Source organism: Cydia pomonella, chromosome 1, assembly GCF_033807575.1.
Source record: "Cydia pomonella isolate Wapato2018A chromosome 1, ilCydPomo1, whole genome shotgun sequence".
Lineage (NCBI taxonomy): Eukaryota > Metazoa > Arthropoda > Insecta > Lepidoptera > Tortricidae > Cydia > Cydia pomonella.
The window spans coordinates 17,593,608-17,609,295 of record NC_084703.1 but is presented as its reverse complement, the minus strand read 5'-3'; the positions used below and the strand labels follow the sequence as shown (position 1 = coordinate 17,609,295).

General features: G+C 35.3%; 1 protein-coding gene across 2 annotated transcripts in view; it reads right to left on the bottom strand.

Moving 5' to 3' along the window:
- The window catches only part of LOC133517200 (uncharacterized), a 34,691-nt gene extending 22,236 nt beyond the window's left edge, over positions 1-12,455 (bottom strand). Inside the window, exons 1-4 of one of the 2 annotated variants that reach the window (XM_061850409.1) lie at positions 12,217-12,455; positions 10,357-10,556; positions 5,337-5,441; positions 2,759-2,929 (exon numbers count right to left, since the gene is read on the bottom strand). In XM_061850409.1, coding sequence (XP_061706393.1) covers positions 2,759-2,929; positions 5,337-5,441; positions 10,357-10,556; positions 12,217-12,316 — 576 coding nt within the window. In that variant the 5' untranslated portion in view covers positions 12,317-12,455. Of the gene's footprint in view, positions 1-2,758; positions 2,930-5,336; positions 5,442-10,356; positions 10,557-11,667; positions 11,954-12,216 lie in introns of those variants that run through there. The other variant, XM_061850416.1, reaches the window with a different exon arrangement.
- Positions 12,456-15,688: the final 3,233 nt, after the last annotated feature.

The following is a 15,688-nucleotide window of genomic DNA, read 5'->3' as shown; positions in this document are numbered from 1 at the left end:
CAACACCTTGAGTTGAGAGATTCTCGCTAGGTGGTTGGATCAAGGGTCAGATGCAAATTCTTGGACACGCCGCAGATAGTGCGGCGGTTCCTCTCTCTGAGGGCCTGACTTTTTTGTATCATATTTTGTATTTTCTTTTATATTAATAATATAAAATGCCTAACCTAAGACCCAAAATAAATTGTGAGTCCCTTGAGAGTGTCGAAATATACGTGGTTTTGCGGCATAAACGGCAGTATCGTCTTTTACGTTAACTTAGATTTTTTTTCACAGCTTTAAGAGACTGTAGATTTGAGTGAGTACTTAAGTATATGGCCTTAATTTCGACTCTATACCTTCAAGCGCTACGCGAGATAAAGGTTCTTGACGGACAAACGGACGGACGGACAACAAAATGATTCTATAAAAGTTCCTTTTTTTTTGAGGTACGGAACCCTAAAAAGAAAGCAAGTTACTTGGTATCAACATTAAGACATTAATGATCTTTCGTAACATACCTCATGTTATACAAAAATTTGCATTATGTATACATACGACCTTATTATATTAGATTTAAACTGATATTTATTAACAGAAGAACATACATAAGTAGAAGTTTAACATGTATGTATTAATTCACGGCAATTATTTTGTGAGTTTTTATACAAATGTGTAAAAAAAGTAATTCTATAAATACAACTAAGGCTATAAATACATGGAAATCATACCAAATTAGAGGTGTTGCCTTATATCAAATTAGGTAGTTCTGTTTTTTATACATATTGGTAGTGATGAAATAGACAAATCCAAGTTTTCGACCTCGAAAGCCCTTCGGATCATTGTGTGTATAATATACAGTACAGCGAGGGAAATTGTGATAACTCGTATCTCTTGTATATCTTTGATGAATCAGGCTGGTCCTCTGAATCCACAGCACTCCTTTTGGGGCCAGCGTGTGTGGTAGCATTTTTACGTCAACCTGACTAGGCCGGTGGAAATTGTCATTTGATGGTGCATTATCAATGAATGATTTTTCAACGTCGGCACACATCTCCGGTCCTGTATATTCTCGCACGATTGACCATTGCTATTGTTGTAAACAGCTGAGCCTTTGAGTGCGGCTTTCCTGAAACCACAGCTGCTGGTACAACCTTTTTTGAGTTACAATTAGTTCAAAATTGTACAAACCTTTGAGAAGCCGTATCTTATGAACTAATTGGCTTACTAAGAAAAAATTATATTCAATTAATTGAAAATTTCTTCTTCTTAAAAGTGTGCATAGTGACTTTTGCCACAACTCTAGATTTTGGTGGAAAAAAACACAACAACTGAAAAAAGTCCTAAAATGTAATCGATTTTCATGTACTTTTCAATGATCCCAAGAGGTCAAAAACTTGTATTTGTTAATACCATTTCATCACTACCAACATATAAATAAAAACAGAACTACCTCATTTGATGTTAGGTGAAATGTACCAATTCCATGGGCTATTACGGGAGACAACAAAAAAATTATAGTTATTTTAGTGCGAAACTTTTTACGATACTTTGTTATTATTAGGAAATATATACATGATAATTATTTACAATAACATGAATATGTGTATGTTAGAATAGGGTCTGTGGTCAGCGTTTTGACTTAGTTTAGATAATAATATAAAGTTCGAATAAGACCTTTGGACACCGTTTTTGTCCATTTTCGGAACACAAGTCTTAGTCATTTTTATTAGGTGGGCACAATTTCCAGCTCTCCAATTATTTGTATAAACTCAACTACCAAAACAGCCAAAAAACTATCAACCACCCGACATTGTGGAAGGCAAGACATTGCGTTGGTTATTATCTTCGCTGGCCAGCCACTAGAATCGTACCAAGATAAGCTGACGGCATTTTTTTCACAGCCCGGACAGTGCAAGTGTTATTTTAAACGTCAAACTTCTATAAAATTATGACTTTAAATTCTGGCCTACAAGTTGCGACACCGAGTAAGGCGCTATACGTGTCACACCTACATTACTCCGCCGTAGCCGACGAGGTCGTGGAGTACGTTCGTCGGAAGACTGGCTTCACGCTGAAGGTGCACCTGATTCAGTCGCGTCACTATGTGCACTTCAGTTCATTTGTGGTGCGCGTGCCGCGGACGCTGCAGGACACCATCGCAAGCGCGGACTTCTGGCCGAAGGGTGTGGTGTTTCGGCGGTTCCGGGGCAACCTGCCGAATCCTACGCCGAGTCTGACGACGCTACGGAGCCACGTTACGTCGTCGCCCAAATCCAATGTTTAGATTGTATTTTGTTTTTATTTGTGTTTTCTCGTAACTTTGTATTTTTTTATGTTTTGTAGTTCGCAGTGCCTTAGCAGTAAGACTATAATGCTGTGTAACTAATTTGAGTAATAAAATAAAATAAATAAATATGCAAGTATATTGTATTTTAAGTACTCCATGATAATATCGTCCTGTGCAAACCAAATATTGAACTCACTAACGACTACCACAAATTCAGAGCCATAATGAACCAAATTAGTACCGGGTACCGAAATAAGGTTGATTTTCGTTTGTTTTTGCAATTAGCCCGTTTTTGTTGTCATCTGACAATATACCTCTTATTACATTGTGGTGCAAAATTTTGGTGATTTACAGCAGATAAATAGATGGAAAGTGGATAAAATTTAAGAGTAACTTACAAAATTTGAATCAAATAAACATAAGTATGATAAGAGGCATATACACACATGGAAGGAAACTAAGTAAAAACGCATGAGGATTCAAATTACTCACCTTTTTAAGTATATCTAGGATTTTCTTGTACATGACTTTGATTGCAAGAGCTGCGTTCTTCTTAATGTTGGCGCGTTGCACATAATTGGCCACTGTTTGCTCTTTTATCTCCGCGGGTAGCTTCCCGCCAACTTCGTACAACAGCCGATCACGCAATTCCGCTGACTGAAGCTATGAAAATATTACAAAGAGCTTGAAAATACATATCTAGATAAGATACAGTATCCGATGCTTGTAGCATTTGCAGTGTGAAACAACTCGCTTGGTAAGGCTCGGGTACCGATTAAAATTTAATGTCGTTATCATGTAGGTACTTGACGTAAGTATATGTAGGTATCATTTCATTTCGGTTTAATTACAAATAATCATATATATTTTCTTTTGGATGGAGGTTACTGTAAATAAGTTTTTACGGATTTAATATCATTAAAAGCGGCAGCACTCTTATTTACAAAACGGAAATAAAGCGATACACTTATACCTGTTTTAAAGCGGTTCCGATTATTTCTCGAAACACCGTTTCGCGTTGGAAATGCTTCCGAAAAGGTTTTATTTTTATATATGCTCGAGACACGTCTATTCCTATACAGAATATTACAGCATCTATTTTATTTATAGGAAGCTTACATCTAACCACACTACACAAGTAAGTTTTTTGTGCAAGTAAGATGAAACCTTGAGTAGTGTCGGATACAGTACCCCTAGTGTAAATTTAGTCAATAGCGAAACGTGACGTACGCGTTTGCGTTAAGTCTCATTTTGTATGGGTTTTTTAACAGCGCGCCAAGCGGGACGTTTTAGAAAGTCAAAAATCTTATACAAAATGACACTTAACGCAAACGCGTACGTCACGTTTCGCTGTCAAAAATATTTACACTAGGGGTACCGATTGCTTTTCAGTGTACGGATTTTAGGGTTAAGTAAGTATCCTAATATGTCACACAAACCCGCCTGCCGCCCGCGAATATGTATGTATAATACACAGAAAATAGAGGGAGTAGGAGATTTGTATGTAAAACTACTTACTCGCTCTGATTTCTGTGTATTACAATTTCTAGCAACGTTAAATACACGGTGCGAGAGATTTTAACGGTATATTCCTGATTATATTTAAAGACTAAATAAACTTTTTTGGAATTCGCCTAATTTCAGAGCTAAGGCCACTTTAAAAAAAACTCTTTATTGTTACTTAGTGCAAAACGCCTTTTTGATGGTGAGGTTACTACTATGGGACCTAGTCCAAATATCCTTATTGATAGATCGCTGGCCCAACATTACAGGGTTCTATGTTACATTTTCAAAATAGTTGAAATTCGACTCAATGTCACTATGACAATGTTCAAATTTCAGTTCGATAAAAGTGAACCATAGAACCCTGTAATATTGGGCCAGCGAGATGTCAAAATAGGTTTTGCAAAAAAAGTTCAAATTCTTTTATTTTCAAGTTACAGTTTGAGCGTTAAATTTTATGTACAAATACAAAAAAAAAAACAAAAAAAATACATACATACAAAAAAGTCGAAAAAAAATAAACAATTTTTTTTTGTGAAATTGACTTAAACGCTCATAACATTTTTTCCTGCGCGTTTGGCTTCAGAAATGCGTAGTTAAAATCTCTCGGGCTTTCTCGTGGGCACCTTGTATGTCAAAAATAGGTCATCGGGTTAACAGTAAGGTCAAGTATTATATTATACATATTCGTCGAACTTTCGTTGTGCTTTTACGTATGTATAAGCTTACTTAAAAGGGATAACTTTTTGCGAAGCACAGGTTTGAAGCCAAAAATAATCATCCCCTATTTTTAGATTTATTTTACCACTTTGTCGGCGTGATAAAATATTTTGTTAAATTTATTATGTGAAATTTCAGCTTTCTAGTATGTACAGTCAGCATCAAAAGTAGCGGATCAAACAAGGTCTCAAAAGTAGCTACCATTCTGTAACAACTTAATATATAGTGATGGTTTTATTGGTTGGATTCGTGCTAAGCCTATTGAACTTATTTGCTGACGGACAGAAGGGCAGGGCGATACTACACCGGGTCGTAGGTTGGAGTCGAGTAACCCAAAGATTTTAAGATTTAGTATGTCACTAAGTTTTCAATAATCTGTCTTGTTCTAGAAATAATGACAATTCTTGTGCAATTCTGTTTCTGTAATAACTCAGTGAAAAATGCCTTTTTGGCTGCGACCTCCGACGCTGCTACTATGTTTTAAACATACCTACTGACAGACAAGAAAGTTTAATGGAAAATCGCAAAATTTTCCTGTACATTATAAAAAAACTTACTTATTTGTGTTAATGATTTAAAAAATTAAGTATCATGTGCACGAAACACAGATTTTTTTTTTTATTTGTTTCTATTTGAGGAAAAGATATATAATATTTTTTGCTCCTTCTGCTTACTCGACCCTTATGGGCAAGCTTACGGTGTATAAGAATTACTTACAAACTCGTCAATTTATACAAAAACAGTTTCCGGTGTGCTAAGTAGGGATTTCGGTGCTTTGAAAATCTAAGACACAGAACAAGAAAGTAGATACAGTTACACACTTCTAAAAGCGTGAATTTTCTATTACCTGCGTTAGACGAAACTTTTCCATTTTCTTCTTCTTAGTATATCTAATTCTGTCAAGTTGTTTCCTCTTGTTGAAGTTTTCTTGGTGTATACTCTCTACAACTTTCTGCAAACAACAATGATTATTTTCACTGTATATCATATAGGTATCATGTTTTGTAAATGTGCAAACGTATTTCTATTTCCGTTAAAATAATTTTGCAAAAGAATATTTACTTTTGTAAAGAATATAAAAGAATCAGACTACTAAACTTCGGTAGGTACAGTCAGCGTCAAATACTTTGTAGCAGTCAAAGTGGCCAAATAGTTCGGTACACCATACTAAATATATGGTGTACCGAACTATTTGGCTACTTTGGTTGCTACAAAGTATTTGACGCTGACTGTACAGTTTAATGTTCGAGTACATACAGTGATGCTGTTGCATCGGCATGAGATGAAATGCATTTATGGGGCCGCCGTAGCTTATTGCCATGCATAATATAATGCACCATAAAGCTGAGTAGATTGTGACTCTACGCTTTTATACAACACGTGCAATATTCTTCGAATAGGTATACAGTAGCAGCAAATAATCTATCATTTTTTCAGATATATTTGCATATTTTTTTGGTAAAATCTCAAACAGATTTAGCAATTTCGACGATATTTTCAATATAGCGATTTAAGTTATTTTCAAATCAGATGTTAACGAGGTTTTGTTATCTTTGAGTGTTATCAAATAAGAAATTCAATATTTATAACATACCTACATTAATTATGTGAAGTCCCCAATTCGCATTGTGCCAACGTAGCTGCCTGTTGCCACGTGCAGTGGGACGTAATTATATATAGGTATATGTGTGTGGTCGTGATGATGATACAATCATGGCAAAAATAGCAATATGATAGATTTTTGCCGCTACTAAGCCTTTGTAAGACGGGGTATAAGAACGTACTTTTAATTTAGACTTTTGCGTTTTCGGTTTGTCGACCAGTGTGAACAACTGACAATCACGATTTATTTATTTAATTTCCTCCTACATAGTCGTTTTCTCGGCGCTGGTTGAAAAGGTGCCTACTTCCACTCGTAAGGCCCGATTAACACATTGATTAGCGTTAAGTGCAAGTTCATAACGTTTGCTACAAAACGCAAATATAAGTAATATTTTATATTTTCAACACAGCTTAGATACCGTAAAATTCCAACATTTTACAAAATCTCACAACATTGTATTGATATGACCGTTGTCACCGTACCCAAGCTATGTGAAAAATACAATAGCAAAATAATGAATTCGAACTTAATATTAATCAGTGTGTAAATCTTCCTTATGAAAAATATCAATATCTTTCAAATTGATGTCAGAGCACTTAATCAAATTTCGAATGCTACGTAAATAAATTATAATTTCCTGAACAAATCGTGAATATAAAAGTAGATAGGTAAAAATGTGAAGCCCGGTGGTTTAGGAAAATATGGATAAATAATTTGGCATTGAAAAGGATCTAGCACAGATCATCTGAGCAATTTGTTTACCTAGACGAGCGTTGAAAAAACCCGGAAAAATACGGGAAAAATTCCAAACGACTCGTTTTTTTCAAGTTTCTTTCGAAAAAAACAATACAAATTTCAGTTACAATACTTCCGAAAAAATTAATAAAGCCGAAAAAAAACAAGTTTTTTTTAACTTCTGTGTTTTTCCATATAAATTTAATTGGGAATTTAAACAGGAAGGTTAAGGTTGCACGTCTAATGTGCTAGTTTATATATTTGACACTGTCATCACTCATCAGTGGCGTTGTGTATGACGTATTTAATTTTTCTGAATAAAACAGGAAAAAACCCAAAAAAAAAACGAATTTTGATAAAATTTCCGAAAAAAACATTTGATTTTCTCCGGAATTTTCATCCCTAACTTAGACCCAGATGGTGTGCAATCGGTCAGAACTCGGCAATTTACTTTCTACCTAGTTTCAATTAGGATACCTTAGACTGATCTAACAAGTCTACAATGTTATTGGACTGGGGTATAGTAGATTGTTAACCAAGGAATTAAAGGCACTCACTCCAGTCGAGGTAGCTTGGCGCTCAAACGCAGTGAGAGAGCCGATATTCCGAAACTGAAATGGTGCCTTTCACCCAATTTAAACACTTTCATTTTCATTTCGAATACGAGGAAAGTAAAATAAATAATAGCTAAGTATGAACTATCATAGCATTTCTTGAGGGTACTTTCAATTAACAATTTAGGTGAAAGTATCGCTACCTATTTATGGAATGTAGAGTTAAATACAAGAATGGAATTGTAAAACAAATCCATTTAAAACCAAATTGTAATTGTTTATCGTAAAAAAAAAGTTCTTGGAAGAAAAATAAATGCCCTAAAGCAAAAACGTATATCACTTTCTGGACACTTTATATAACAACAATAAACTACTTTCAGTCGGAACATGAGAAATGAAAAAGTATCTGTTTAATAAACCAACAAACGGTACTTTGGCCATTATGGTGTGTAGGTACTATGTGATTACCTATTGTAATTTGTAACCTCGAGAATTTTTTCATTCGCGTCTTAACTTGCCAAATTGTCAAAACAGTCGGTTATTCAAAAGGGTCTAATGGCTTCTACAGGATTCATTTTTAAAGACTATTTTTTTATAGAAGCACAGAGCCATTGAATCAAATGAAAATTGCTTTGATTTCATTGTATACCTTAATTTCGTTACCAAATTTTACCAAATTTCCTGGATATCAAAATGTATAAATCTAGGAATGGCTATTTTATTTCTCAATACTCAACCTCCTCTTAATGCCTAAACTGCAAATGGACGTAGTGTCAAAATACCAGCACAAATAACCTACATTAATGACTGCTGTGTTGTCCTATATTAACGATAAGATAAAGAGATAAGATGAAGATAATTTATTATTCAAGTAGGCATATTACAATGCGCTTATGAACGTCAAATAACCTACACCGGCTTTGACCCTACACCTCTGACCCGAGAAAACTTAAATCCCCCCTCAATTGGAGGAGGGTATCCCTATATGGACCGGCAAGAAACTCTGCGGGATACATCTTTTCAAAATATTACATATTGTAATTAACATGCATTAAATAGGTTCTTTCAGAAAACGAATTCTTACAAAGGTTAAAGAGAAATAAAATTAATAAAGAAATGAGAATATACATTATATAAATCTGATTGCTATACCCACGTAAAATATTTGATGTGCTTATTTACCTGAGCTGTGTCACCTATAACTCTACACATAATACAATGGTTTTAATTGCTACTTTTTTTTACAGTTTCTGGTTTGGATGTTATTAAATTCCAGTAGACCATAAAAAAAAAACAATTGTTAATACGACAAATATTATAAAATTGTACTTAAGATATGTTTATACCTAATAATTTTTAAAAATAGAAACCCATCGGTATTTGGTATTTTTTTTTTAAAGTACTTTTTAAATAAATAAATATTGGACATTCATACACAAATCGACCAAGCCCCACAGTAAGCTCAAGAAGGCTTGTGTTGTGGGTACTTAGACAACGATATATATATATGTAAGTATGTATAAATACTTACATACATTGAAAACACCCATGACTCAGGAATAAATATCCGTGGTCTTCACACAAATAAATGCCCTTACCGGGATTCTAACCCAGGACCATCGACTTCTTAACTTTTTAACATTTATGTGTTCTGAGACTTGGATGATATGAATAAAGTAATTATGATATTCGGCAATTTTAAGGAGACAATTGACAACATTTCATTTTTATAACACCTGAAATTTTACATATGATGTCAAAGAATTTTGCTTCCTGAATACTTACTGTATTCTGTGTAGTGTGTATTGTGTTTCTGTATTAATATAAATTTAATGTGGCTGATGACAAAATATTACAAAAAAATGTTTTTTTTTTTTAATTTCTTACCAATTCTTCGGCACAATGCCATTGGCCGGGACAAGATAAAATGCCATTGCCATTCATCACAAGAAAAAAATAGTTGTCATAATATTGGATTAGACATTGTCAATTAAATACGACGTATTTATTGAAATTCAAAAAGTCGCCTGGTGTCGTATTCATGTATCCGTTATTATATCTGATATTTTATAAAAATTGTTTTAAAACTACAACGGATCAGTTTAAAACATTGACTTTTTTGTTCGAGCGAGACAATACTAGCTTATAGCGCAGAATTGGAATTACGCCATCTTAGAATAAGTACACATTTAAAAATTAATAATAAATTAAATACAAGTCCTAGTGAAAAAGAAAATACTATCAGCCTATTCCTCGTTTGAATTAAAATGTAGAAAACCAATAAAATGATAGGGTCAGAAATATGATTTAGATTTAGGAAAAGCTGAAAGCTGAAAATTTGGCAAATGAATCATCGGACAAAATAATTCGAAGATACGATAAGAAACCGTACTACGTACAGTCGCCATCAGATATATCGGAGCGGTCGAGGTGCTCAAAAATATCTGAAAACGCACGCTAACGCCTTGATAATAGAGGCGTGTTCAGATTTCAGATATTTGTGAGCGCCCTGGCCGCTCCGATATATCTGATGGCAACTGTACAACTAAAAAGCCACCGTTATGACTTACCTATAGTTATTTGTATGCAAGAAAAAAGTTACATATCCAGTCAAATGAATTTGTGCCGACATGGCACAATGAAGCACGACGCGTACCTACTTGGAGCTGAGGGCCTACCGCGAACACCGAAGTTCGCAAATTGCGAGCACCTTTCTCTGTCACCCTAATTACGCCTTAATTGGATTAGAAGAGAAAGATGCCCGCAATTTGCGAACTTCGGTGTTCGCGGTAGGCTCTCGGGTGTGCTTTTGATGCTTTTACTGGCCTCGCCTGAAACCCGACCTACGTATCGGCCCAACCTCGGCGGGTTATACTTTAGAGGGGGCAGGCTGTAATGAGGTCTTGTTTCAACACATATCTACATCCCGTAGATTTGGCGAGACACATGGATCGGGCTCTAGCTACAGTATTTACGTCAGCTTGGCTGTTCATGTAGGTAAGCTGCAGCCGGCGGTGCTCCTGGAAGGCATTGCGCAGGAACTGCTTGTCGCCATACACCGCCACGCCAAGCTCGGTGCGCTTCGTCGTGATGTCCTTACGCATCTGCCGGATGTCGCGGCTGTACCGCTTCTTCTGCTTCGCCAAGTCCCCCTCATGGATCTTGCGATCCCTTTCTAAAAACAATAACAACTTTCAATATCGAAATGTGTAGCCCCTTTGTATTTATAATAATTTACAGTAGGTACGTAGAGTGCAAATTTTTCCCTGTACTTCCATTGTAAAACGATATTATTTGCCAAATTTCATAGTTCTAGGACAACGGGAAGTACTCTGTACATTTTGGTTCCCTTGAGAGTGTCGAAATATACGTTTTAACGACCTAATAGATCTTCTTTAGAAGTTTAATTTTTTCACAGCTTCAAGGGACTACTTAGGTCTTAATTTCTACTTGATACCTCCACGCCGTCCCGAGATAAAGAATCTTAACAGACAGACAGAGAGAAGGACGGACGGACGGATAACAAAGTGATCCTATAAGGGTTCCGTTTTATCCTTTCGAGGTACTGAACCCTAAAAAGACTGACAAAAAAAACGCATAGGGATCAGAAAATTCTGACATCCCTCAGTACCTATATACAATACCGCTGCCTAATAAAGGCTTTGGGAGTATGAGCCGCGTGTGTTTCAGGGTGATCCTAACCTTAGGAAAAGTACACGAGATCAGAAAGACTTATTTAAAGTACTTACCCATTAAAATAAAGAGTCATTTTACTACAGTTTTCTGTATTCTAAAACTTTCAGTTTGCCCCACGTATTGTGTGTTTATGTTAATCAGTCTATGTATGTTTGTTTGTTCCACTGTGGTAGTGAAGGAAGACCAAACGCGTGGAATGATTTTTATTGTTTCTTAAGTTACTTGCTCGAACTGTCTTAATTGTCCGCCAAATTAAAAAAGAAAACAAATATTTTGACATGCCTAATATAGAGTGACACCAAGAAAAGTCTGCAGCGATTTTAATAGCACTGCGTCTGCTATCAAACTCGTTGCAGACTTATCTTGGTATGACTCTACCATCTATGTGGAGTAGGGCGTGGGGTATCCTTTTGTAGGGACTCGAAAATAATCTTTAGTTTTCGTTATTACTTTAGTTTCTATAACGAATAAAATGTATTTTTTTAAATCTCTTGTTTAAGTTTAGATGTTCGGATAATGAAAGATATTCTACTCAATGTTACATATTAAGCTACCACTAATGCCAAAAGGAAATCATACTTGATTCTAACCTTAATTTAATTAAAACAACACGTTATTAATACTTTGGCAAATTAACTTCGATATCTAACGTCCTCGAAACCCTCTCCCTCAATCGCAGAAGGATGCAGATTTATTAATTCTGTCGTACCTCTGGGGTCCCTCATAAAAGGGCTACAACAAAGAAAAAACCAACGTCTATAAATATAACAACAAAGCGTATGGCGAACGGTTTAAAAAACATGAAAAGTAATGTGGCCTTGCTCTCTTTGTATCTACCTACATTATGTAACATTATACCCCGAGTCCCAGTCCTGTGATTGAGAATTTCAGAACCAATGTCATAATTTTTATTAGTTGCGTGTTGCCGCACTTGCCTCTTGCGCTGACAAGACTTTTACCCGTTGGTACATAAGCTCCGAGAAACTCATTCGCACATCATAAGCACACCGGCGTTCGAAACCACGACCACCAGTTTAGAAGCGATTGTATGATACCTAAGTATCTGGCAGTAAGAAGTGCCAATTGTGCACTATACCTACATTTAATATCATCTGTATATCGCCTAACTTATAACTTACCATATAGTTTTATCAGGCCTCGATATTGATTAATTTTATCTTTTATCACCCAATTGTCATCTTGCATTCCATGAATTCGTACCTTAGCAGCCGACAACATGTTGTACTTTCTGACTTGTTTTGTATATTTAAAAAAGTGTATTCAATATTGGTATATCGAGTAGCAAAAATCAATTACATTAGATAGAGCATCAAATTATTGTCAATATTTCATTGTCAATCGTGTAGTTATTGAATTATTATTTTTACTGTTAACGATTTCATTTTACAGCCAGTTTAAAATGTAATAAAAACTTTTTGTCAAACTGACTATTTTACGCTATACTACTACTAATATTACTAGTATTCTACAACACTCTTAGAGTCTAAGTGTTGTAGAATACTAGTAATATTAGTAGTATATAAGCAGTTTTCGATATATTCAAGGTAGGCGCACTTAGACGGCATGGCGCACTTCCCCTACCTCACCTATACTTACGTTAATCTTTGATTTTACGCTTGATGATGAGATGGGACCGTGCAAAGCGAACCAGCGCATAAGTTGGTAAAAATTAGAACTAACTGCGGATAGCGTCTTTAACATTCCGTACAAGTTATATGGCTCGAAATGAATCTTTAATTTTCGATTACTCCTAAAATATTCATTTAAATTGTACGGTGTAAGAGGCCATACAATTTGTGTGAAAACTAATGTATTTAATTTGATAATTATTAATACTGTATCCGTGTAAAAATAGCTTTGCAAATGCCACATACCCTGTGATATTTTTCTAGAATTTAAGAATGGGTATACTATGTTATCCTTAAAAGATAGACATTTAACATCACGGACTTTTTTATAGACCCATGAAAGATAGACAACCCCACCATACATTGTGTTGTTATAGCTTAAACGGATTAGGCAGCGTTTTCGATTAAAGCTCCTAGCCAGCGTGTTTTTTTTCCGACAACATCGTTATATTTCAACCAATTTACACAAAACCTTAACAAGTTATATACCTAAACCTTCCTCAAGAATCACTCTATTGATAGATCAACATCATAGGGAAATATGTTCAGTGGTTTTTAAATAGTTTTGGAGTAGTTTTATAAGATGTAGTGCATTGACGTTTTCCCCTAGACTTGCGGACGCTAGGTTGCGTGACAGTCGTGCACAACTGCACATAGCGATTACTCTTTGATTTATATAGGTAAGTGTGAGTTCAGACCAGTGAGTGAGTATTATATTCTTTGGTTCAGACATATATACAAACTTACTTTAGCACAATCGGATTAGGACCAACCTTGAAATCTCTGGAACAGTCATGAAATTTGGTATGTATATAAATTAAAGGCCCCTTTTTCATGCCCACACCATTTGCCATTCGGGGACCTCGAGGAATCGCAGCCATCTTGGAAAATGTGTACCATTCAGGAGAAATTCGCGTTTTACTCTAAATCTATATTCTTCATGAAAATATAGTGTAAGGCAACATTAGAGCTTATTAAATTCTACACAAAAAAGTACTCTATACCTTTGCGAAAAAAATACATCTTGTTATAGAAAATACTTGCTGCATCTAAGTTTAACGCTTATACACTTCCAGGGGACATTATCTTAATAGGAAACTCGGAGGAATATGAATTCCACTTTTAACTATACATTTGTAAGTGATCTACCCCAATATCAACATTTTACTAGACTGCGACTTAACCAGAAAGTAGTGTTATGGGTTTAAATACTCATTCAACGCCGGCTCATGATTCAGGTCAAGAGGGCAGTTATCTGCATAAATCTGTATAATAAAACACTATCGCATGTACCAAAGTGTTGTCAAATCGCAACGCGTCTTAAGAACTAGCTATCGCCAGTTATTAATGGTTGTTAAATGGAAGTCCAGCTCCAGCATAGTTGGGAAGAATGGGACTGCAGACCGTCGAGATATACCTATTGCTTAGATAATTACCTACGCTTCAAATCATATTTTTTGGACAAACATATAACTAACTTCTTATTTACAAATAAAATATATACTATAGTTAGTCTAGTCCGCTCAAGACGACTTCGACATTTTCCTAAACTTGGCACTTTTCTGTCTCTTTTTTAATTTGCCATTTTCTTACCTGTACCCCTAGTGTAAATAATTTCGACAGCGAAACGTTACGTACGCGTTTGCGTTAAGTGTCATTTTGTATGAGATTTTTGATTTTCCAAAACGTCCCGCTTGGCGCGCTGTTCAAAAACCTATACAAAATGAGACTTAACGCAAACGCGTACGTCACGTTTCACTATCGACTAAATTTACACTAGGGGCACAGGTCTCTTTCCCAAACTCGTCTCTATCTTAACTGGTCTACCCTCTGGACGACACGCCATTTTCAAAAATTTACACTTTCCTGACTCGCCTCTTTTTTAACTCTCCGTTTTCTGATTTTATCTAAGCTATCGCATTGGAGCGAAAAAACAAACAACTAAACAAAAAAAACAGTATACTTAATGCACCTGTGACTAAACACGAATGCATAAAGTTTGCTGTGCCGAAACTACATGCACCTGAGGACCAACACTAGTGCACATTTTATTTCAGTACACTAATTTTCTTTCTTTAAATAACCTACAAGTAAAGTTTAAATAAAAATGGCGAATACCTGTATAAATCATTTTATTCTTCGAACAAATCATTTGATTTAATTTCATATTAGTTAGTGAGGGATTCTTTTATTCTTCTTTCTATAGTAGTTTTCCAACAACAAATCGTAAATTTTATACGGGCGCATATTTTCAATGAGGATTAATACCTGATCTAGGGAATAAATTGAATTCTAAATTATGTTAAATACCGTGAATAAACAAATAAAAAATCCTTTCGTATCATCACGTCTGTGAAATTTAATGATGGATAAACTGGTAAGTAGTTTGAAGCCGTAATTATTTTTTTTTTCACCCTAGCCAATTGTGGATTATTAATGGAACTAATTTATTTTACTTAGGGTTAAAATAGTTATTTGTTTTATAAGGGGGCAAAGTAACCACTCGTGCTAATATTGATACCCAAGAAGCGAAAGATTCCAAAATTGAACCACGAGCATAGTGATTGGTTCAAGAAGTGGAATCTTGAGCGTTGCGAGTGTCAACTTTGCTGTTGGTGTGGTGAAAAGATGATTGTAGGGCTAAAACAGCCAAGTTATAAATGAGATGAGTTAGGAATGAAACAAGCTTAAAAAAGAGACGAGTTAGGTAAGGGACAAGTTTAAGAAAGAGACCAAGTAAGAAAATGGCAAATCAAAAGAGACGAGTTAGGAAAGAGACAAGTTTGGGAAAGAGACCAGGTAAGAAAATGGCAAGTTAAAAAAAGACAAGATGGGAAAGTGTCATGTTTAGGAAAATGTCGAAATCGTCCTGAGCGGTCTAGTGTATGCTATGCAGTAAAACGAAAGCGCCAGTCTTTTTAAAAATACATACTACATACACCATGTAAGCGACAAAGTGGGA